This window comes from Xenopus laevis, chromosome 6L, assembly GCF_017654675.1.
Source record: "Xenopus laevis strain J_2021 chromosome 6L, Xenopus_laevis_v10.1, whole genome shotgun sequence".
Classification (NCBI taxonomy): Eukaryota; Metazoa; Chordata; class Amphibia; order Anura; family Pipidae; genus Xenopus; species Xenopus laevis.
This window is the reverse complement of record NC_054381.1, coordinates 156,989,228-157,015,066: the sequence shown is the minus strand read 5'-3', so window position 1 is coordinate 157,015,066 and position 25,839 is coordinate 156,989,228. Positions and strand designations below refer to the sequence as shown.

General features: G+C 36.6%; 1 protein-coding gene across 1 annotated transcript in view; it reads left to right on the top strand.

Moving 5' to 3' along the window:
• fam135b.L (family with sequence similarity 135 member B L homeolog) overlaps positions 1–12,311 on the top strand; it is a gene marked incomplete at its 5' end in the record, with an annotated part of 40,116 nt that extends 27,805 nt beyond the window's left edge. Inside the window, 7 exon segments of the mRNA NM_001094366.1 lie at positions 2,862–3,022; positions 4,046–4,137; positions 5,324–5,421; positions 6,959–7,110; positions 7,257–7,367; positions 8,815–8,928; positions 11,916–12,311. Coding sequence (NP_001087835.1) covers positions 2,862–3,022; positions 4,046–4,137; positions 5,324–5,421; positions 6,959–7,110; positions 7,257–7,367; positions 8,815–8,928; positions 11,916–12,121 — 934 coding nt within the window. The 3' untranslated portion in view covers positions 12,122–12,311.
• Positions 12,312–25,839: the final 13,528 nt, after the last annotated feature.

The following is a 25,839-nucleotide window of genomic DNA, read 5'->3' as shown; positions in this document are numbered from 1 at the left end:
GCACTCCGATATAGTGAAAATGTAATTTATTTGTGCAACAGGTGTTACACCTTCACCTGTTGCACAAATAAATTAAATGTTCACTATATCGGAGTGCTGCTGAAATATGTTTGGAAGTATTACTCCAATTTGCAGCACAGCAGTAAAGAATGGCTGAAGTCTGAAAGTTTATCAGAGCACAAGTTACATAACTGAAGGCAACTGGGAAACGAACAACTTGTATAGCCCTATGTCAGATTTCAAAATTGAATTGAAAAAAAATTGAAAAACGGATTTCAATGCAATATTTTGCTGGAGGAGCACTATTAATTAATTAATCTTGTAAAAAAACTTTTTTCCCCATGACATCATCCCTTTAATTATTTCCTTGGCAGAGAATGCAGTGTTTCTCAGAGCGTATCTCATCTGGCTACAGGCATAGGGGACTCTATACGGAACCCACCTTACAAAGAAGTTTTTATTTACTATTGTGATTGTCAATGCAGCTGCATTATGTCCCCTTTTTCTTCTTTCTCCTAAATTCAGATGCTGGCTTATACCCGTTAATATGCTCCTTGTTACAAATTCAATCACATCAGGCAGTTGTTTTAAACTGTCTCCTAGGGATTAGTGCAATTTAATTTGAGTAAAAGTATTTATACAGAATTGTAACCCCGAAGCCTTATTTAGTACATTCGTATCAAAGTGGATAAACCTTCTATTTCCTTGAAATTATCTTTTCATCTTGTAAGCAGTTCTAAACTACAAGTATTTATACAATGTAATTCCTTCTCTCTCTCTGAAGAAATCACACTCATTAAGTCAGCATAGCCTTTGCCTAATTATTTCAGTGCTTGAACTCCATCTGTTTTAGAAATCACTCTCCCAAAAATAACACAAATGTGCCCATAGCTAATTCTGAATCTCATAACGCAGCGTATTTGGTGAGTTTAGACTGCGCTTTCATGTCACTTATTAACCTGAAGGAAAGAAGCTAAATAGTTACACTGAAACTGATGGAGTTTCATTGCAGAGTTGCCTGCTACATCCAATCACTCTGAGGATCTTAGTACAGTCTATGAAAGTTTAGGCTCAATACACTACTGCATCAGAAACTGGCACTTGCCAATATTTGGCAGTTGCACACTATGGGTGTGACACGGGGAGGGCATGGGCGTTCATTTACACGTCTTCCAGAACTTTACTGGTGCCATGAAAGAGAGTGGAAGCAGTGCAAAAATGGAGCCTGGTACCAAGACGCATGCGTCTTACTATTTGCAATAATAGGCACAACTGGTGCACAAGAAATCAGACACAAAAGCCTTCTGGGATTTTAAGGAGCACACACTGTCAATATGCACTAATATGAGTATAAGTTAGTACCAGATTTTTGGACCCAAGTCAAAAGACACCAGTGAACATGGTGTTGTTAAAGTCATTAGCTTGCAATTTAATGTCACAAGTAAGTAACATAGTAAGTTAGGTTGAAAAAAAGACACACATCCATCAAGTTCAACCTTTTAACTCTTTTTTAACCTGCCTAACTGCTAGTTGATCCAGAGGAAGTCAAAAAACCCCATCTGAAAACTCTCCAATTTGCCTCAGAGGGGGAAAAAATCCTTTCTGACTCCAAAATGGACACAACCTTCTAGGGGAAACCTGAAATTACTGCCAGGTATAGGCTACAGGTAGATCCATGGTTCCCTAGCATCCATGAGTGCAACTCATAAAAGCAGACTGAAAAAGGGCATTTGTGTATGCTTCAAATTGCTAGGTTAATATATGGACCCTATTAGAGAATCCCTGGAATTACTGTGAGGCCAAAGCTGGAGGTAGTTCCAGGTTTCCCTAGCATCCTTGAGAGCAATTCATAAGAGAAGACTAAACAAGGGCATTGGTATATGCTTCAATTTGCTAGGATTATGTATGGGTCCTATTAGAGAAGCCTGGAATTATTGTGAGGTCCAGGCTGGAGGTAGTTCCAGGGTTCCCTAGCATCCATGAGTGCAATTCATAAGAGAAGCCTGAACAAGGTCATTTTTATATGCTTCAAGTTGCTAGAATTATGTATGGCGCCTAGTAGAGAAGCCCTGGATTTACTGTGAGGTCCAGGCTGGAGGTAGTTCCAGGGTTCCCTAGAATCCATAAGTGCAATTCATAAGAGAAGACTGAACAAGGACATTGGAAAATGCTTCAAATTGCTAGAGTCAAATAAGAACCAAGTTGGAGGTAGTTCCAGGTTTTCCATAGCAAACACTAATGCAATTCATAAGAGCAAGCTGGATGGGGGCATCGGTGCATGCTAAGAGATGCTAGGAGAATGCATATGCCCTTTGTGAATAGCATCATTAAATAATATAATAATCAATAAATGATCAGTTTCACATCCATTCTGTCACTTTGATCCTGAGCTTGTGTTCATTCAGGAGCCCTGTAAATATCAAAGTATTTGGCCAACCGGATGCACAGTTTTCTGACTTTTGCTGGAAAGGGTTTAGATAACTGAAAACTAGATTGGATAGGACTGGTCCAAATCAATAAATTGGCAGTTAGGTAGTCACATAGATGGACCCGACATAAAAGATTTTGTTCAGCACACATTTTAAGTGAAATGAAAGTGATTTAATTGAGTAGATTGTCACCCTGGTCCTGCTTACAGTTGGGAGTAGCAGTGGGACTGTGTAAAACTTACATATAGGCAAGATCGACATGCTTAGAGATAGTGGAGGGGGACATGAAGATTTCAACCCTGAAAACATGTGACCAAAAGTAAAAAAAAAATAAAAATAAATGGCTCATCAATTAACCAATTATGTAATTACCATGCAATTTATTATTAAGTATCAAGCCTTGTTAGTGCTGCTAATGAGTATATTTTGTAGCTTCCATCAGGCTAAAGACAAATTCAGGAAAGAGTTGAAGTTTGAAGGTTTCCTCTACAGTGACCAGCCGGTACTTGCTTCTGATGTGCCTTATTTCCCTCCCGAGGAGGAACAGACAGAAGATGGAATCCATTTGGTTGTCTGTGTGCATGGACTAGATGGTAATTATAAAAATAAGTCATGGATTTACCCCCCACTATGATCAACCCAGAACTAAGTGACCGTCCTGACTCTCACACAAGAATGCTAATTGACCACTTGTAGTAAGAGGATAACAGGTACATGTATGGGATCCGTTATCCAGAAACCTCTGGATTACGGGAAGACCATCTACCATCGACTCCATTTGAATCCAATAATTCTTTTTTTCTGTAATAATAAACCAATAACTTGTACTTGATCCCAACTAAGACATTATTAATCTTTTCTGATGGCAAAACAATCCTATTGGGTTTATTTAACGTTTAATATTTTCTTTAAGTAGGCTTAAGGTATAAAGATCCAAATTACAGAAAGATCCCTAATCCAAAAAGTTCCAGGTCCTAAGCATTTTGGATATCACGTCCCATACCTGTATAGTTAGTCAGGATTGATACAGTAGACCAAGATGTGACACAAAATCAGGGCAAATGAAGAAGAGCATCGGTGGTAAAGTCTCCAGAACAGACCAGGTCAACCAAAGGAACTCATGAACAATTGAAATAGCCGGTGTAAATGATAGCAAAGTGGAATCTTGGAAGTACATGATGACATCAATGACCCTGGGAACCAGATATCATTGTAAACATCAGACTGTAGAGAAATCAAAAGGAAAAACAGTTCAAACACCATGTATGGACAACCAGAAATGACATCCAAATGGCTGCCCCGTGGTACTGTTTGAGGGGCCATTTGGGTAGTTCGGTTCATTCAGGCCAACTGCCCAAATGATTGCAGTCAAGCCTTTATTATACATATCCATGACCGTTGGCCAAAGACCCTGAAAAAGGAAACCGCAAATATTTTTAAATAAAAATTGCCCGCAGTAAAAATACTACAACATTTTATAAATTTTGTCTTTTTTTAACTTTTTTTAATTTTTTAATTTTAGCATAAATATTGTTAGCATAAGAAGCCTTGTGTTCAGGCAAAATATTGGGGTGCATTTTACAGATACATGTTTTATTCAATTTCCTTTCTTCTAGGTAACAGTGCTGATCTGCGACTAGTAAAGACTTTTTTGGAGCTGGGATTGCCCGGAGCAAATCTTGACTTCCTCATGTCTGAAAAAAATCAGGTAGTGCATGTGAAGAACAAGCCACATGGACATGATTATGTAAGGGAAGAGATTCTATAGAGGATGAGTCCTTCAGACAATAACTGATATTGTGCATACAGGAGACAAGAATGGGTGATGAAGGAATAGGATCAGGGTGAGGATCACAACGAGTCAGGGTCTGGCAGAATAGGGATGGATAGGGTGAAGAGAACAGGACTGGAACAGAGCAGGTGGAGAACTGGTGACAGGACAGAGTAGAAATGGTTACAGGACTGGAATGGGACAGTGTAGATTGAAAAGAAGAGAATCTGGAACAGGACAGGAGCCAGAGCAAGGAACAGAAGAGCTAGGGACATGCCACAGGGCTCATGAAGGAAAAGCTAATGTTCAGGCAAGGGCTGCAAGAAGGGCTGGTCTTTTATAGGGCACAGTCAGCCCTGATTGGCTGACCCCACCCAACCAATGAGGCTGCTGGGGTGATACAACACAGCCAAGGACATTGGTGGAAAGGAGCTGAGCACTTGCTGGCTCTGACTGCTTTCCTGGCGCACTGGTTAAGGAGAGCAACCACCAACCAGGAGGTCCTGGGTTTGAGTCCCAGCAGAGCCTTACAGATTAATAGCAATTTAACACATGTTGATTACAGACACTACTAGACGATGTACAGATAAAGCAGCCTTGAGTTGCTCAATATATGCAAGTGCTACACATTGTAAGGGAGCACTGATAACATCAGTGTGTTCCATGACATCAAATAATCAGTAGATTACTTTACTGTCTTGCATTGGCCCACCTGGCAATCTTCTGTTGTTACACCTCCATGTCCTCCTTTGTTTGTCTTCCCTTAGCTAAATGTGTACACCTATTCCTAATATTGCAATTTGAAATATATTGATCCAGGGGAAAGCATTACAGTATACTGGATGGCCTTGAATCATATACCAAGCCATGGAACTGCTGCCGATTATGGCTTTGACTTTATTTCTAGGACATCTTCAGATGGACAATCTCTTAGCCTCTTAGATAACTTCCCATTGTCCTGAGATCAACCCAATGGGCCATTTCTCTTTAGAATATCTCATCAGCACACTCTATTGTTCTTGTCTTTCTAAAGGCATCACCAAAATCCCAACCAGTAGAACATCCGCTAACAAAATCTGAAGACTTTTCCTCTTCAAACTCTTTCCTTCTCTATTTTTTACAGACTGACACATTTGCAGATTTCGATGCTATGACTGACAGACTGATTGATGAAATAGTTCAGCACATTCAGTTATATAACTTATCAATATCCAGAATAAGGTAGGATTTATTTCATGTTATTTCATGTAATGACTTTTTAAACTAAAAAATATTGCTCCGTATATATGGGGAACTATAAAGCATTGTGGCTTTTTTATGTTTTTGCCATAAACTGAGTGCAGGTAAGGACAGCAGGAGGGACAATGGAGATGCACTGAGACACCCGGGCACATTGGAGCAATACTATTAATTCTCTTAAAGGGATTCTGTCCTGATTATTATGGTGCAGTTTTTTTTTATAAATTACACTTAGGGGCACATTTACTTAGGGTCGAAAATCGAGGGTTAATTAACCCTCGATATTCGACCGTCTAAGTTAAATCCTTCGACTTCGAATATCGAAGTCGAAAGATTTAGCGATATTCGTTCTATCGAACGATCGAAGGAATAATTTTAATCCATCGATCGGACAATTTTCCTTCGATCCAAAAAAGCTAGGAAAGCCTATGGGGACCTTCCCCATAGGCTAACAGTGATGCTCGGTAGGTTTTAGGTGGCGAAGTAGGTGGTTGAAGTTTTTTTTAAAGAGACAGTACTTCGACTATCGAATGGTCGAATAGTCGAACGATTTTTAGTTCGAATCATTCGATTCAAAGTCGAAGTCGTAGTCATAGGTCGAAGTAGCCAAAAAAATACTTCGAAATTCAAAGTATTTTTTATTCTAATCCTTCACTCGAGCTAAGTAAATGTGCCCCCTACACTCACTCTACAATATAAAATTTAATTCCTGAACCAGCAAGTGTATTTAGTTGTAATATTGGTGTGTAGGTGCATCTCAGCTCATTTTGCCTGGTCATGTGATTTCAGAAAGAGCCAGCACTTTAGGATGGAACTGCTTTCTGGCAGGCTGTTGTTTCTCCTACTCAATGTAACTGAAGGAGTCACAGTGAGACCTGGATTTTACTATTGAGTGCTGTTCTTAGATCTACCAGGCAGCTGTTATCCAACTTGCAGTACAGCAGTAAAGAGTGAGTGAAGTTTATCAGAGCACAAGTCACGTGACTGGGGGCAGATGGGAAACTGACAATATGTCTAGCCCTATATCAGATTTCAAAATTAAATATAAATAAGTCTGTTTGCACTTTTGAAAAAAGAGTGCAGAATTCTGCTGGAGCAGCACATGTTTTCCTATGACAGTAACTCTCTAAATTCTTGTAATCAGCCTTTTCATTTTGTAAATTTTTTACTTTCTTTCGTTTTAATCATAGGACAGGTTCAATAGGTGGTTCGGGAGTAGTGATGGGCAAATTTTTCCTGTTTCGTCGTAAACTTTGTGAATTTTCATCGAAATTGACGAAACTGTGAAAAATTAGTGAAACGGAGTCAAAACATTTTTGACGTTGGCAACAATTCCGACTCCAAAGACAATTTGACTCGCATTAAAGTCAATGGGCGCCTTTAATTAGAAGCACATTTTTGCAGCAATTTCGCAAATGTCAAAATTCGCCACAAATTTGCGTCTGGCGAATAAATTCGCAACATGTCAGAATAATGTCGTTTTACATGTTACAAAGCTTGTATATTTGTTTCTGTTTAGCTTTATAGGACATTCATTGGGGACCATCATCATTCGATCTGTGCTCACCCGGCCCCGTTTTCGGTACTACCTGAACAAACTGCACACCTTTCTGTCTCTCTCTGGGCCTCACCTTGGTACTCTTTATAGTAACAGTACTTTGGTTAATACAGGTAAGAAATACAATGAATAATAAATCATCATTACTGAGATTCTTGGGTAGAGCAAGAATCAAATGCCAGGCTCCTCTGGTTTGAATAGACTCAAGTTATACTCTTTACCACTGTCTCATAGATATACATTTGTCATTTATTCCCAGGTTTGTGGCTTATGCAAAAGTTAAAGAAATCCGGATCGCTGCTGCAGTTGACGTTCAGGGATAATGCTGATCTCCGGAAATGCTTCTTGTACCAGCTCAGCCAAAAGCCAGGTGAGTGCAACTGTCAACCATGGAAGAACCTAGAAATACAGAGATGAAAAGCAACAGTATTATAAATATTACATGATAAAAAGGTATTAATTGGTTCCTGCAGATTTGTGTTCAGTCTGAGTACAAGTACATATGTAAATAGTTTTATGGGATCTCTCTGTACAGACTATGAGCAAACTTAGGGGACTGTTCCTGCTGAATTGTGCTTAGTACAGAGGAATACCTATGCTGCCATAGTTTTATGGGATCTCTCTGTACAGACTATGAGCAAACTTAGGGGACTGTTCCTGCTGAATTGTGCTTAGTACAGGGGAATACCTATGCTGCCATAGTTTTATGGGATCTCTCTGTACAGACTATGAGCAAACTTAGGGACTGTTCCTGCTGAATTGTGCTTAGTACATGGGAATACCTATGCTGCCATAGTTTTATGGGATCTCACTGTACAGACTATGAGCAAACTTAGGGACTGTTCCTGCTGAATTGTGCTTAGTACATGGGAATACCTATGCTGCCATAGTTTTATGGGATCTCTCTGTACAGACTATGAGCAAACTTACGGACTGTTCCTGCTGAATTGTGCTTAGTACAGGGAATACCTATGCTGCCATAGTTTTATGGGATCTCTCTGTACAGACTATGAGCAAACTTAGGGGACTGTTTCTGCTGAATTGTGCTTAGTACAGGGAATACCTATGCTGCCATAGTTTTATGGGATCTCTCTGTACAGACTATGAGCAAACTTAGGGGACTGTTTCTGCTGAATTGTGCTTAGTACATGGGAATACCTATGCTGCCATAGTTTTATGGGATCTCTCTGTACAGACTATGAGCAAACTTAGGGACTGTTCCTGCTGAATTGTGCTTAGTACAGGGAATACCTATGCTGTCATAGTTTTATGGGATCTCTCTGTACAGACTATGAGCAAATTTAGGGGCTGTTCCTGTTGAATTGTGCTTAGTACAACCCTTCCATTCTAGCTGTATATATTTTTTATCCAAATGCACAGCAGCAGATATTTTCAGGCGTGCAAATAAACTCTTTTTCTTTAAAACCACAAATTTTATGAAATTTATTAAAAGGTCCAAATAAAAAAAGTACGAATGGAAATCAATGCTGAACGATCCAAATAAAATATGAATACCTCTAAAACCTCTAAAAATTCAAGTTTTTCAGACTATTCCTAGTGAAAAAAAAGGGAAAACCTCTAAAAGGCCAAATGAATTTAAAATAGGATCATTGACTTCTATAGGACAACTTTTACCTGGCAAAGTTTTGTATTAGATGTTTTTGTTGGTTTTTATGCTTAATAAATCAGAGCATTTGTTAAAAAAAAGGAAAACTACAAATTTTCTGAGATTCATGGAAAAAATTGAAATTCCATTGTTAGTAAATAGCAATTATCTCAGGAACTCTATAGCTCTCTTATCCTCTTTATTTTCTCAGGTCTTCAGTATTTTAAGAATGTGGTTCTGGTTGCGTCGCCGCAGGATCGATACGTCCCGTTTCATTCGGCGAGAATTGAAATGTGTAAAAATGCCACGAAGGACAGACACACAGGTAACGGCATATTATTGTACCCACCAATATTGGTATTTACTAATTCAACACTTTCGGCCACACACTCAAAGCCTGCTGATTGGTAAATGACTGTGTTTATTTTGTTCTATGTCATAACTGTAAATTTCATCTCGTTTTCTTCACGTAGGGGAATCAGCAATAAACGCAGCCAACCTGTTTCCTAACCAATTTTTTTATCTTTACAATGAACAGATGTAGTAGCCATAATGATCTCCATTACACACCAGGAGTTCCCGGATAGCTGGAGTTCATTAACTCGCCTAACGTGAGGGTCATAAAAAACTCTTACTTAAACAGGGTCAATAACAGCTCACAATCTGTTACAAACCCACGGGTCCATTAACTCACACGTCTTGTAACACAAATTTACGATACAAAATGACTCAAAGTAATTTTCTACCATATTTATATTTAATGATTATGTTCAATAAACTGTCACTTTTTAAATTTTTCTTTACTTTCATAATTTTTCTTAATTGAATATGGGTGGTGTTTCCTTTATTGGCCAGGGGCTTTCATTGACCTGGAGATATGTTTTGTAATGTCATAAGGTGCCGAGCATGCAAAGTTTAAAAGGGGTGGTTCACCTTTATAACTTTTAGGGGCTTGTTTACTAACATTCAGATTTTTTCACAAATTGTGTTTTTTTTTCTCAAAAAATGTTGGTTTTTAAAAAATTTCTCTAAGGGACATATTTACTCACATTTGGATTTCTTTTTTTCCACAAATCGTATTTTTTCTCTTAAAATACATGGGGGCAAATTTAATAAGCGCCAAAGTGACGAACGCTAGCGTTACTTCGCTAGCGTTTGGCATTTTTGTTACTGCGCAAATTCACTAACGAACGCTGGCGTAGTTTTGCTAGTGTTACTTCGCACCCTTACGCCTGGCGAAGTTTCGCTAGCGACGTAACTACGCAAATTCACTAACGCGAGCAGTGTACTGAACGCTACCTTTTAAGCTAGACTTCCTTCGCCACCTCAGACCAGGCGAAGCGCAATAGAGTAGATAGGGATTGCTTCAAAAAAAGTCAAAATTTTTTCTAAGTCCCAAAAAACGCTGGCAAAAAAAGATTGCAAATTTTTTTTGGGCTCCCCTCTTTCCCCCCTACATTTCCTGACTCATGGCAACTTACCTAGACAGTGGGCACATGTGTAGGGCAAAATAAAAATTTTATTTGATGTTATGAAGCTTTTCTAGCCATTTGTAGTGCTGATACGTATTCCTCCATTGAAATTTGAATTTGGCGCCGTATGCAAATTAGCCTTCGCTAGCGTAACTTCGCTTTACTTAGCGAATCAACGCTAGCGCAACTTCGCAACCTTACGATACCCCTGAGCGCAACTTCGGATTTTAGTGAATTTGCGAAGAACTGGCGAAGTGCGGCGAAGTTACGCCTGGCGCAACTACAAATCTTAGTGAATTTGCCCCATGGACTTTTAAATTTCTCTAAAACTCAAAAAATGTGAGATTTATTAAGGGGCAGATTTATCAAGGGTCGAACTGAATTCATGGGGAATTTTCGAAGTAAAAAAATTCGAAGTAATTTTTTGGATTCTTCGACCATCGAATAGGCTACTTTGACTTTGAATTCATGAAATTCGCTGGCGAAAATGCGCCAGCATCCAAAAAAATGTTTTTGCGGAGGTTTTGCAAATTTATTCGCAGGCGGCGAATAGCGGGAATTCGCGCCTGGCAAATAAATTCGCCCATCACTATAGATAGGTATATGAAGGGGTTGGATGGTGTTTAGCAAGTGAGGAAATACAGGGATATGGGAGATAGCTCATAGTACAAGTTGACCCAGGGACTGGTCCCCATTTTGGAGTCAGGAAGGAATTTTTTCCACCTCTGAGGCAAATTGGAGAGGCTTCAAATGGTGTTTTTTGCCTTCCTCTGGATCAACTGGCAGTTAGGCAGGTTAAAATAGAGTCAAAAGGTTGAACTTGATGGGCGTGTGTCTTTTTTCAACCTAACTTACTATGTTACTATATAACTGTGCTAATCCTATTGGACCTTTTTTTTTTGATTTAACATTGATTTAATTTTTTCTCTACAAATTAGTTTTTTTTTAAAAAAAAATCTCTAAGGGACCTATTTACTAACATTGGGATTTCTTTTTTCCCCCCCGCAAATTACTCTAAAAATTAATGGGTTTTTACATATTTATATTTCTGAATATCACTCTCTACATCATACTTAGGGGCAGCTTTATTAAGATTCAAGTTGTTTTCTTTCACAAAACTTCGAGTATTGGAGTTGTATTTTTTTTTTTTTAAAAAAAAAAACCTGCAAAAACTCACTCGAGCAAGTAAAAACTGTTGAGGTTTAATGAGAATTGTCTAAGTTGCCTAAGATTTGAGGTTTTTTCTCAGTCTCATTGCAAATTAATGAAACAATGGAATGCAACTTTTTTCCATTTTTTTTTCCTCGACCTTGAAAATGAGTAAATAGGTCTGTAACAGTAAAGCAAGACAGGAAGCGGCACGATAGGTTAGATTTCCATTCCAACAAGCGAAGATGTGCCCATGGGTTGGCAGATTTGAGCCAAAACTATTAAAATAATATGCGAGGAAGATGGATGAATATTGTTAAACTAACAGATTAGTGATGAGCGAATAAATTTGCCAGGCATGGATTTGCGGTGAATTTCTATGTTTCGCCTCCTGCAAATGCTTTTGCCGTCATAAAAATTGTCACGCCTCAAAATTATTCAAATGTTTATTGAGTTCAATGCATTTGGACAAAATAGTCGCGCGTATTAAAATTGTTGCTCGCATCAAAAATTGCTGCGCGTCAACATTATTTTGACGCCCATTGACTTCAATGCATTTGCCCATCGCTAGTCAAGATCAACCAACATTTTTCATCTCCTTCTATTGCTTAATCAGAACCAATGACTGTGCTTATATACAGTATGTGTGTATATATATATATATATGTGTGTGTGTTTCCTTTTATTTCAGGACCTGTATATACCGAGATGATAAACAACCTTCTCCAACCAGTAATAGACTCCAAGGACTGCACTTTGATACGGCACAATGTGTCCCATGCTCTCCCAAACACTGCCAATACTCTCATTGGACGTGCAGCTCACATTGCCGTGTTGGATTCCGAACTCTTCCTGGAGAAGTTTTTCCTTGTTGCTGGACTTGGATATTTCAAGTAACTTCTAATTCTGATGCAAAATGCAATTGGTCACCAAAAATAGGGGAACTTTTTTTTCCTTTAATATGCTAAAAATATTCTACAAATTTCTCTTTTGGTGTATATTTTGCAGAATACCTCATTATATTGTTTTTAACATCATTTAAATGACACGCTGCCTCTACCAGGGTAACTGCACTAGAATTCAAAAACAAAAAAAAAGGATTAATTCATTAATTAATTAAAGTTGATTTAACAATTGACAGTATGTACAGTAGGTCGACGCTGTGAATGGGCTGCAGTTCAATAACCATTAAGCAAAAAAAAAAATGAATTAATAAAGCAAACGTTTCATTGGTTAGTGTGGGAAGCTTACTGTAAAGGAGTATTTTCTTAGTACATACGCCCATTTGAGTGTTGTACCCCTTGTGCCATGAAAAAAAAAAGTTCCATATATGTTTGTTTTTAATACAAACACACAAAACCTCATCCAGTATTCCTTCTTTTAAATTCAATGCTGCATTTTCTTTCCTCTTTTACTGCCTTTGTTGAAGAACGTGCCTACAAGAGTCTTGATCATAAATACGATTATTACTATTAACTAGTAATGGCCTGTCTTTGAAAAGGATACATTTTTGTCTAAGACTCCACAAAACACTACTCTTATATTCTGCATTGCAGTTACTTTTTCCACCATGTTCTGTACAAGCTTCATCTTCTTGACCGTACCATATGGCTAGTGATGGGTGAATTTATTCGGCAGGCGCGAATTCGCGGCGAATTTGCGCGTTTCGCCGCCAGCGAATAAATTCGCGGCAAAAATTCGCCGGCGGCAAAAAAATTTGTCTCGAAAAAACGGACGCCGGCGCCAAAAACGAGACGCCGGCGCCGTTTCGCGAATTTTTCGCCGTTTCGCTAATTTTTCGGCGAAGCGAAACGGCGCAAATTCGCCCATCACTACATATGGCTTCTTGATTGGAGAAGATGTTTCTCCTGTCTATATGCTGTTAGTAAATTGCCAGTAACATAACCAGTTCGGAAAGATTTCTGCCCCTTAGAAATAAGTGCTCACCGCTAGGGATGAGTGAAATATTTTGCCATATTTCGTCGTTAAAAAAACACACAAAGGCTCGTTATTTACAAAAACTCGAGTTTAGTTCCGTTTTTTTATTAAAACAAAGTCGACTAAACTCCCATCCATGAACTGAACTAATTTACCAATAATTCTTGAAAAAGTTGAGTCTCAATTAGAATTGACGGCCCAAAACTCGACTTTATCAAATTGTTACTGTGAAGACTCAACTTTTTAGGGATTTCTTATACCCTAAAGATGCTAAAAACCCGAATATGAAAACTTCACATTAAGGGGCAGATTTATCAAGGGTCGAAGTCAATTCGAGGGAATTTTCGACTTTGATTCGAAGTAAAATCGTTTGAATATTCTACCATTCTATAATCGTAGTAATGTCTCGTTAAAAAAACTTCAACTTCAATAGTTCGCCAAATTAAACCTGCCGAAGAGCTATGTTAGCCTATGGGGACCTTCTAATGCATTTTTCTAAGTTTTATGTAGTCAAAGTAAAATAGTTCGATCGATCGCTGAAATCGTTCGAATCGTTTGATTTGAGCGATTTAATCGAACGATTTTACTTCGACTGCAAAACGGTCAAATTCGGTAAAAAAAAACTTTCGATATTCGAAGTCGAAGTATTGCCATTCAATGGTCGATTTTTTAAAGTATATTTCACTTCGAAAATCGACCGTTGATAAATCTGCCCCTTAGAAGTCAATGGCAGATGTCCCTGAAGATGTTTCTTCACATAGTGAACTGTTGATCGTTTTTCTTCGATAATCAGATGAGTTTGAGTTGTTGCGGTGACAATTTGATAAAGTCGAGTTTTCAGAGTGTCAATTTGAAAAAGTCGCATGATTATAATTGACGCACGATTTTGTTGTGATATTTTTTCCCACCAACATTTTGGAGAAGAACTATTGGTAAAAGGGATTTGGGTTTAGGAGTTTGGTCGAATTTTTTTTAAGTAAATACTCCCCCAATGTTTAGTAAAAAAAGTATTGTGGTTTGAAAATTTTCTTGTAAATTTCGTGAATTTTCAGTGAAGTGAAATGGGCCAGATTCGCTCATCACTAATCTCCACAGTAAAATTTCACTGCTTTCTATTCATTTCAAAAGTAAAAGTTCACCATATGATAAATATGCCTCTAAAAATTCAGTAGAAATTAATAAAGAGCTGTAGAATTCTACTGTGGTGAGTTCTATATAAGAGATAAAAAAACAATATAAATACTTTTGCAGAGACCCTTTAAGTTTTAACAAATATATGTATTTACAGGAGTCCTTGCAAATTTTAGGAATAGCAATCTAAATATTTGAATTATGATACTATTTAATCACTTACAGGGTGTAAAATAGAAATATTATTATAATATAATATATTAAAATATATTAAACAGGTATGGAATCCATTATCCGGAATCCGGGTTTCCAGAAAACTCCATATAGGAAGGGCATTTCCCATAGACTCGATTTCAATCAAATAATTCTTATTTTTTTTTAAAGATAAAACAGTATCTTGTACTTCATCCCAACTAAGATATAATTAATCCTTATTGGAGGCAAAACAATTGAATTTAATTAATATTTAAGGGGCCTATTTATTAAGCCTCAGATTTTTCTGATCGAGTTTTTAAGGTTAAAAATCCAAATTTTTAGAGGAAAATAAATCTCGAATTTTTTAAGAATTATTATACTCCATAGCTGATAAAAATCAGAATCCGAAAATATACCAGCTAAAACTTGTCATGTAAAAGCCAATGGCACATGTCCCTTTTACAATTGGAAGATGTTTTTTTTTTTGCCTTCATGATATCTGAGGGCTGTTTGAGGCTGGTTTTTCATTCGAAAATCCGAAAAAGTCAAATCACACAATTCGAATTGTCACACGATTTTGTCTAGACTTTTTGCTTTGGATTTGTGTCTGTCCAAACTACATCCCCTGATTGCAATACTACAGAATTTATTGATTTTAGCTATGAAGAACTTTTTCCTTTTTTTTTTTTTTGCTGTAAAATTGTGTGAAAAAAAAAATTTTATAACTTCAATTTACTAAGAAAAAGATATATGAGTGTACAGTAGATATGTCTCTGTAAATGACTATGCTTCAAAAGACTATTTATTATGCTGCAGAGTATTGAAGGCAAAAGCCGATAACGGCGAATATTTTTATACATACATTTTCATAACATTGCCATATTTTTGTTAACCAGATATATATTTTTTTTCCGAAACATTTCATCATTGTGAAACAGATGATCCAAGTGACATGGTATAAATGTGTTTTGTTTTCAGCAGATATTTTTAAGCTCTGTTCTTTTCTTTTGATTAAAGGGATACTGTCATCAGAAAACATGTTTTTTTCAAAACGCATCAGCTAATAGTGCTACTCCAGCAGAATTCTGCACTGAAATCCATTTCTCCAAAGAGCAAACAGATTTTTTTATATTCAATTTTGAAATCTGACATAGGGCTAGACATTTTGTCAATTTCCCAGCTGTCCCTGGTCATGTGACTTGTGCCTGCACTATAGGAGAGAATTGCTTTCTGGCAGGCTGCTGTTTTTCCTTCTCAATGTAACTGAATGTGTCTTAGTGGGACATGGGTTTTTACTATTGAGTGTTGTTCTTAGATCTACCAGGCAGCTGTTATCTTGTGTTAGGGAGCTGCTAACTGGTTACCTTCCCATTGTTCTGTTGTTAGGCTGCTGGGGGGGGGGGTGATATCACTCCAACTTGCAGTACAGCAGTAAAGAGTGAATGAAATTAATCAGAGCACAAGTCACATGACTTGGGGCAGCTGGGAAATTGACAATATGTCTAGCCCCATGTCAGATTTCAAAATTGAATAAAAAAAAATCTGTTTGCTCTTTTGAGAAATGGATTTCAGAGCAGAATTCTGCTGGAGCAGCACTATTACTGATTCATTTTGAAAATTATTTTTTTCCCATGCCAGTATCCCTTTTAGAGATGTCGCGAACTGTTCGCTGGCGAACTTGTTCGCGCGAACATCGGGTGTTCGCGCTCGCCGGAAGTTCGCGAACGTCGCGCGACGTTCGCCATTTTGGGTTCGCCATTGTTGGCGCTTTTTTTTGCCCTCTCACCCCAGACCAGCAGGTACATGGCAGCCAATCAGGAAGCTCTCCCCTGGACCACTCCCCTTCCCTATAAAAACCGAAGCCCTGCAGCGTTTTTTCACTCTGCCTGTGTGTGCTGAAGAGATAGTGTAGGGAGAGAGCTGCTGCCTGTTAGTGATTTCAGGGACAGTTGAAAGTTTGCTGGCTAGTAATCGTTTTGATACTGCTCTGTTATTGGAGGGACAGAAGTCTGCAGGGGTTTGAGGGACATTTAAGCTTAGGTAGCTTTGCTGGCTAGTAATCTACCTTCTACTGCAGTGCTCTGTATGTAGCTGCAGTGGGCAGCTGTCCTGCTTCTGATCTCATCTGCTGACTGCTGCAATAACAGTAGTCCTTGTAAGGACTGCTTTTATTTATTTTTTTGTTGTTTTACTACTACTACTACTACTACTACTATAAGAGCCCAGTGCTATTAGTCTAGCAGTGTTGGGGAGTGGGACTGGTGTGCTAATCTGCTGCTCCTAGTAGTTCAGCAGCACCAACTTTAATTTTTTTTTTTAATATTCATTTTTTTTTTATTTTACTTTTTTTTATTTTACTACCGCTGTAGTAGTGTATAAGTTGACCTTTTAGGCATTATTTTCCCTGTAGGCATTTTTTGCCCAGTGTGTTATTCAACCAACTGCCATCTAGCTGTGTGACCTTGTTCACATTCTGTCTAAATATCCATAATATTACCGTCTCCAGAAAAAACACCGGAGTGACTTTTTTCAAGCAGCCATAATATATTTTACGTAATCCGTATCCATCGCTGTAGTAGTGTATAAGTTGACCTTTTAGGCATTATTTGCCCAGTTTTTTTGGCCGCAGCCACTGAAGCACAGAGGCCAGAAAAAATATGCCATATAAATGCTGAAAATAGTCATTTTTTGCCATACGTTGACTCAACGTATATGGCAAAAAATGACTATTTTCAGCATTTATATGGCATATTTTTTCTGGCAACTGTGCTTCAGTGGCTGCGACCAAAAAAACTGGGCAAACAATGCCTACAAGGTCAACGTATGGCAAAAAACGACTATTTTCAGCATTTATATGGCATATTTTTTCTGGCAACTGTGCTTCAGTGGCTGCAACCAAAAAAACTGGGCAAACAATGTCTACAAGGTCAACGTATGGCGAAAAATTACTATTTTCAGCATTTATATGGCATATTTTTTCTGGCAACTGTGCTTCAGTGGCTGCGTCCAAAAAAACTGGGCAAACAATGCCTACAAGGTCAACGTATGGCAGTTGTTTAAAGAGAACAGTAGATTACTAGCCAGCAAAGCTACCTAAGCTAAAATGTCCCTCAAATCCCTGCAGACTTCTGTCCCTCCAATACAGAGCAGTATCAAGCAGATTACTAGCCAGCAAACTTACTATCATCTGTCCCTGAAATCACTAACAGCTCTCCCCCTACACTATCTCTTCCAAGCACACACAGGCAGATTTTTCAGATACATTTTTGCCCTTGATCCCCCTCTGGCATGCCACTGTCCAGGTCGTTGCACCCTTTAAACAACTTTAAAATCATTTTTCTGGCCAGAAATTTTTTTTTTAGATGTTAAAGTTCGCCTTCCCATTGAAGTCTATGGGGTTCGCGAACCGTTCGCGAACCGCTCGCATTTTTGCGCAAGTTCGCGAATATGTTCGTGAACTTTTTTTCCGACGTTCGCTACATCCCTAATCCCTTTAACGAAATTTCCCAGCATCCCCTACCAACCCAAGTTAATTGCAAAAGGCGGGATTCTAAACCACAGCTCTGATTTATAAAGCCTTCCTTTTTTTTACAAATGGTACCAACAGTTTTTAAAAATATATAGGTTCATTTGTACAAATCATTTCCATGTTACTATTGATTCATAATAACATGGAGAATGTTTTTTTACATATTTGGAAAGGGCCTATAGAACAGCATTGTGTTAATCCAAATTTAACGCAACACAATTTTTTTCATTCACCTTCCAAATGGGTGCATGAGTTTAGCATTGAAATGACACCTATTAGAAAAATTGAATTTGACTACTCAATTCACTTATGCCAAATTGACACATGGAGGCCTATTTATCATCGGTTTAATTTCAGTGGTTTTTAAAACCACAGCTAAATTCACTTCCTCTAAAAGCACAAATGTCATGACATTTTTTTAAAAAAACACTGATCGATCTGAAAAAATATGAATACTTCTAAAACCTCTAAAAATTTTAGTTTTTCAGGCATTGCTAGTGAAAAAAACTCAGCGCAGCTCCTATTGGCTTCTATAGGACCTCGATAACTTTTACCTGGCAAATTTTAGGATTTTTACTTTTTTGTGGGTTTTTTTTATACTTAAACGGGTGATTCCCCTTTAAGTTGAATCTTAGGGGGTTAGCAACTAAACTCTGAATGCCAAAAACCAAAAAAAACTTGTGTTTTTTAAATTTAAAATCGAATGTTTAATGGAAAAAAAAAACACAAGGATAACCCAAGGATGGAAAAAGTCCAAATTCAAAAATCCGGCATCTCAGACCTGTCAAGGTTGCATATAAGTCAATAGGAGAAGTCCCAAAGATGTTTGATATGCACTGGGTTTCGTACAATAATGGTTTTCATGGTAAAATAAGAAAAAATCGTACGATTCATTTTTTTAACAATGTTTGCATGTTTTTTTCCCCGCAAACAAAATTTTCAGAAAAGACTTTGATAAATAACCCTCTTAGTATTTTATAAAATTACTATTTCTCAGCAAACTTAGTTTGTCTTCATTGTGTATTTTTATAAGTTTTTAATTATTTGCTATTTTCTTCTGACTCTTTCCAGCTTTCAAATGTGGCGTCACTGACCCCATCTAAAAAACAAACGCTCTGAAAGCTACAAATTTATTGTTATTGATACTTATTAGTGATGGGTGAATTTGCGGCGAATTCCCACTATTCGCCAACGTGAATAAATTCGCAAATGAAAATTTGCCGGCGTAAAAAAAAGTATAACGGCGCATTTCCGCCAGCGAATTTGAATTCCCAGATCCTTCTCAATCAAAGAAACCCCACAACACGCTTCCATTTAATTTATAACTTGCAAAATTGAACCTCATTTTCCAGTTTTCTGCCCCAATTTAGTCAAATCACTCTGCAAAGTGGCTGCATCTTGCATGGAACTGCACCGTCCTGCACAATTATCATCACAAGTATCAATAGCAAAAATAGAAAAATGTACAATTTTTCTTTATTTCTCAAAACTAAAATTTGAGTTTTATGAAGTGTAAAAACTACAATCCTATTGCGCTTCTCCTATTGGACCTTTTTTAAGCCATTCAGAATTTTGGAGGTTTTCTAATTTTTTTTCTTCTAGGAATTGTCCAAAAAATTCAGATTTTTAGAGGTATTTTGAGGTATTCATATTTTTTTTAATTGTTTACAGCTTTTTTTCGTTTGTTCTTTTTTATTTTCTGAGCTTTTAATAAATGACACGACATTTCTGATTTTAGAGAAAATTGGTTTATTCATGGCTTCAAAAACCTCTATACCCACTAAAATGAGAATGTTGATTGGGCTCATAGATGTGCTTTGAGAAATATGTCAATTGGTTAAACTGTGATTGTTAATTGTGATGAAATTTGAGCCAGTTTTAATTTTAGCTAGTGATGGGCGAATTTATTCGGCAGGCGCAAATTCATAGTAAATTTGAGCGATTCGCCACCGGCGAATAAATTCGCGAAACGGCCGCAAAAATTCGCCGGTGTCTAAAAAAAAAAGGATGCGTCGTCCGTTTTTTCGACGCAGCGCCAAATACGAGACGCGGGCACCGTTTTGCAAATTTTTCGCTGTTTCACAGCAAATCTTCAACCACTTGTTCGTTGGTTGCTGGTAAATGACTGGTAACCAAGATCATTATTTTAGTTTTAATTGGACTTTTTATTAAGAATTGTATAATATTATACATACTATAATACATACTGATGGTAAAGAATTGTATATTTTTATCTCTATATCTACCACCAATCTACGTGAGGAACGTGCTAGCAATAATCTCCGATTCCGCAGGGCCGGTGCCAGCTATTGTAAATGCTGTATAACTTAACTGTATATTATCTGTACAAATGACATAGGTTTTAATTTAATTTTTTTTCCAAATTGCATTTGCAACATGTAAAATCCATTTTTGTGTTTCTATCATTGCTATTTATTTTGCAAATTGACCACACTTATGGGGCAGATTTATCAAAGGTCGAAGTGAAAATTCAAATTTTGAATTCAAATTTAAAAATTCTAATTTTTGAGTTTATTTTAGTGTAATTCAACTAGGAAATAGTTAAAATTAGATTCAAATTCTAAATTTATCATGTATTGACCCTTTAAGAATTCGAATTTGACTATTCGCCACTTTAACCCCGCCAAATTGCTGTTTTAGCCTATGGGGGTGTCCTTGAATCAGTTTGGAGTTGTTTGGTGGCATCCTGAAAATAGAAAAATTTGATTTGAATTCGATTTAAGTTTGTGGGTCAATCGCATTCACCCGAGTTAAAAAAAAATAGATATTTTTTTTTAAAATTCATTTTTAACTCAAAAATCTAGTACATGAGAGTTTATGGGAATTTTTATAAACTCCCATAAACGCTAAATTCGCCCATTGATAAATCTGCCCCTTAAATTATTATATTTATATAGCCAGTATATCTATCTACTTAAACTTTATGTAGACTTTTGATTTGTTATCTTCTCGTTTTATTAATAAATGTAGACGTATTTTGGTTTAATTGTTAAAACATTTTTTTTATCTATTCGATTCAAGTCAGATTTGACATACACATGTAGCCATTATTACAAAAGAAGTGCCAATTACATTTTATTATTGCAATGTGCCTAAAGTATCTCAGTGAGAGGTTGCTACAGGTCCCTGCAAGCAAATTTAATTTAGACTGAAGTAAACAGGAGTAATGGGTATCCCAAAGAAAACAAATACATTGAATATTCCTTGGAGTTGAGCGTACAAGGTTGCCACAATAGCACTATGGCTCAAATTGAAAATTACTAAAAGTAAAGTGAAGACACCACTTTATAAAGGGGAGTTATCCTTCTTATTATGAAAGGTGTGTTGGGAAATCTATTTCAGTTTCAGTCTCCTATCATTAGGGGGCAGATTTATCAAAGAATCAAAAATTCGAATATCGAAATTTATCATGTACTGTCTCTTTAAAAATTTGACGTCGACCATTCGCCATCTAAAACCTGCTGAATTTCTGTTTTAGCCTATGGGCGACATCCTTGGAGTTAATTGGTGGAAAATCTAAGGTTTTTTTGGGGAAAAACTTTGAATCGAATTCGATTCGAACAATTCACATACCGTACAAACCTATTCAATCAAAAATGGATCTATTCGGCCAAAAAAAACTTAACTTGACTTAATTTCGGTTAGTCTTTTTGAATTCAAATTTTTAAGTTTTTTCAATTCGTAATTCGACCTTTGATAAATAAACGATTTTTTCGTGAATTTTCCCAGAAATCTCAGAATTTCACCCGAAAGCTCCAAAACATTGTGAAATTGCCATGTCTTTTGCACATGCGTTGGTCGCCTTTTGCGCGGCACGTTCATGGAGGCGCACGTGTCTTTTGCATTTGCACGGCATGGACAGGGGTCTGGACTTCAGGAGGGGGCCCCTGGGGACTGCTAGGAGGGCCCTTTGTTTTGCAGTCCTGGTGGGCCCCATATGCTCCAGTCTGACCCTGTTTGTAAAATAGTCCATTTCTATTAAAGTCAATTTTTGTTACATTTTCTTTTGTTTGGCCTTCTTTATTTTTTGTCTGTGCAGCTATTGATGACGTGAGAATTTTTTTTAAATGTACACACGGGACATTTATTAAATTTATACAGTTGGGGCATATTTATAAAGGATCGAATTTCGAAATGAAAAGACTTCAAAATAAGAATTCAAAAAGACCAACTGAATTTTTTTTTGGGTCGAATAGGTCCATGTTCGATAGAATAGGTCAGTATTTGGGCGAATTTGAATTGTTTGAGTCAAAGTAATAACGCATTTGATCGAATTCAATACAAAGTTTTTCCTAAAAAAAACTTAGATTTTTCAAAGTCAACAATTGAATCCATATAGGTTCTAAGAGGTCCCCCGTAGGCTAAAACAGCAATTTGCCAGGTTTTAGACGACCAATGGTCAAAGTCTAATTTTTAAAGAGACAGTACATGATACATTTCGATATTCAAATTTTCAAATTTTTTTCAAATTCGAAACAAATTTGGACTATTCCCTAGTCGAAGTACACAAAAAATTAACCTAGACCTTTAATAAATCTGCCCCTTAGAGTGTCCATATAAGTATTCTTTCATTTGTTTCTTCTTCTAATACAGTAGCAAACTCTAGACCTTTTCGTGCTCATCAGAATGATTGCCTTTCTGACAAAAACATAAGTTTCTGATTTAATAGTTAAGTTAGTTAATATGAGTTAAGTTAGTTATTAGTTAAGATGTAGGCAAGCAAAGGAGAGAGCAAGCGTTTGTGTTTTTTTTGTACCTTCACCACATTACCATTGCTTACTGAATGGTGATTATATCATCATTTCCTGAAGCCATTTGGAGTTAGAAATGTTAATGGTCGCAGTGATTCTTTTTTTGCAGTTTTTTCTGTTGACAGTTTGACTCTCAAGGTGAACAATATCTCCTAATAACAGTGCCTGAATTGTATAAAATAGTAAGGGGGTTATTTATCAAGTCCGATGTTATCTCAACATTTTCTGCTACAAACTCCGATCAAATCCACTCAAGTTTTTTACACTTATTTATTACATTTTCCCAAAAATTTTCATTGCAGGAAAAAAATCAGATTTTCAAGATTTTTCGGATATTTCACCCGAAAACTCTGATTTCTTATGCTTTTTAGCCTGAAAACTCAGAAAACTTCAGGGTGTTGCGCACATCAAAAAATCATTGACTTATATGCAACCTCAACAGGTCTGAGATGCCGGATTTTCTAATTCGGACTTTTCCATCCTCGGGGTTTAATAAATTCTGAAAAATTTGTGATTTTTTTAAAGTCCGATTTTATAAAAAAAAATCACAAATTTTTCAGGATTTTTGTATTCAGAGTTTAGTAAATAAACCCCACATGTCACAGACAAAGGATACAAACAGTCATGTACATTTATAACAGTGTTAAATAAAATTTCATAATTGGTATAAATACAAGAAAATTGTGCCCAGAAAAGTTTGCATTTGAAGGGAGTTTCATAGTTATTTTCTTGGTTGTGTTATTTTGCAATTGAAAATAAAAAAATAATAAAGGACACGCATTCCCCTTGAAGATATGAATGTAACTCCTAATACCACAGTAACATATTTCTGCTATTTGTTATTGGACATCTTAAAAAACTTGTAGTAGTAATAAGTTGTGACTATTTTTGTACATTTTCATTATTGTGCTTTTCTGTGTTGCTTTTGTGCCGTGAAGACCAACAAAATAAAATTATATTATTGATTAATTTGCTCAGAGTGATCCTTCAGCTAAAAAAACACAACAAAACATGAAGGGGCAGATTTATTAAGGTTTGAATGGTAAATTAACATTTTCGTTTTTTGGCAAAATTTACAAATTTGAATTTAAAAGCACCAACTCAAATGTAAATTTGAATGTGAGATTTATCACACCTCGACCATGGAAACGTTTCTAATCCAAATATTCACCACCTAAAACCGGCCGAATTAATTTAGACAATGGCAGGAGGTCTGTTGACCCATTCGAAGATGTTAATAATAGGGATGGGCACATTTTTTCGCCTTGTTGCGCCGCGGATCAAAAAATTTTTGTCGCCGATAGACTTTAATGGGTGTCGGTGTCATTTCGCCGGCGGCGAATTCTTGGCGAAGCGAAACAAGTCAAATTCGCCCGTCCCTAGTTAATAGCTTTCCTAACATACAAGTTTTTTTTCTTGAAAAACTCGAATCTAATTTCATTCTAATTTGATTTGAGTTTTCAGGTCAGTAACATTCGTTCAAATTTTAGTTTTTTCTTAAATAAGATAAAATTTGAGTTTTGAGTACATTATTATATATTAGAGTAAAAAAAAATCACCAAAATTCAACCTTTGATAAATATCCCCCGAAATACATAATTAAATGGTAAATATTCTAAGAGGGCTGAGTTTGGAAAAGTTCAGATTAGAAAATAATCACATTTGTTCACTGTGAAAAAGTTGATGTGAAAATGTGATTGTGATCATTTTTGGATCTGAACTTAAATTTTCAATCAATCAAATGCATAAAACTCGAAAATTAGAATGCAATGGAAGGTTGACGTTTTTAAAATTCCAGCTATTTTAAAATTTGAGTTTCTAAAAAATGTTTTCAGATATTGATGACTGTTTGAAAAGGAATAGAAAAATGTGACTGTATTGTGATCATGTTTTTTTAAAAAAAGATTACATTAAATTGACTAAGCTACCAAAAGAAATTCAAATTACCTAAATTAGAAAAATACTAGAAAAATACAGTAATTCGATTTTTATAGGTTTTTTTTGCCTCCACATATACAAAGTAGAGGTGGAATAGCTTTTCCCTTAGAGAATACAAGTAATAGGTATAACTTTGAGTACGTATAGAATAAAAGCTTTCAAGAGAGCAGTTTTCCTCTTCAGTCCCAATAACATGGCAGTGGAGTAGACCTATAAGAATTTAGAATCTTGTATTATAAATAAGAGTGTAGTCTGTCTACACAGCATTCCTCCACAGCGTGTTATTTTATGCTTTGTGGTTCTGAAAGAAGTTCTAGCTCAAACCTAATGCATCTGAATGATGTTTTTTTTATATGATAAATGACCATTTACTCTTTCCTAATGCCAATCTCCTGGCAGTAACTTACAGTTCATAAGGAACCAGGAATGGGGTGTAAAAGTAGTATCCGTAAGCAGTAGGACAATGTTTACTGAAGCTATGGCTAGTAACGTTTTATACATACAATGCTGTTGAATGGATCTTGGAACATACAAATAGTACAGCAACTGTCATATCCCATAGGTCACCAGCTCGCTGAAGACTTTCCAGGAGCTAGAATGGCTTGAATACTGTCCCAATGAGGTTTCTCTCACACAACTGTTGCAGATATTTTTGTGACTATTCTTCATTCCCATTAACAATTCACCAGTCATATATTCATGGTCTTTTTCTTCTTATACAGGTATGGGACCTATTATCCAGAATGCTTGGGACCTGGGGTATTCCAGATAACAGATCTTTCCGTAATTGGGATCTTCATACCTTAAGTCTACTAGAAAATCCTGTAAACATGAAATAAACCCAATAGGCTGGTTTTGCTTCCAATAAGGATTAATCATATCTTAGTTGGGATCAAGTACACACTACTGTTTTATTATTACAGAGAAAAAGGAAATAGTCTTTAAAACTTTGGATTATTTGGATAAAATGAAATCTATGGGAGACGGCCTTTCCGTAATTCTGAGCTTTTTGTATAACGGGTTTCCAGATCCCATACCTGTACATTCATCCAGCCTTTAGCACACACACTCTCAATTTAATTTTTTATATATTCTGTTTTATCTTCCTTCGC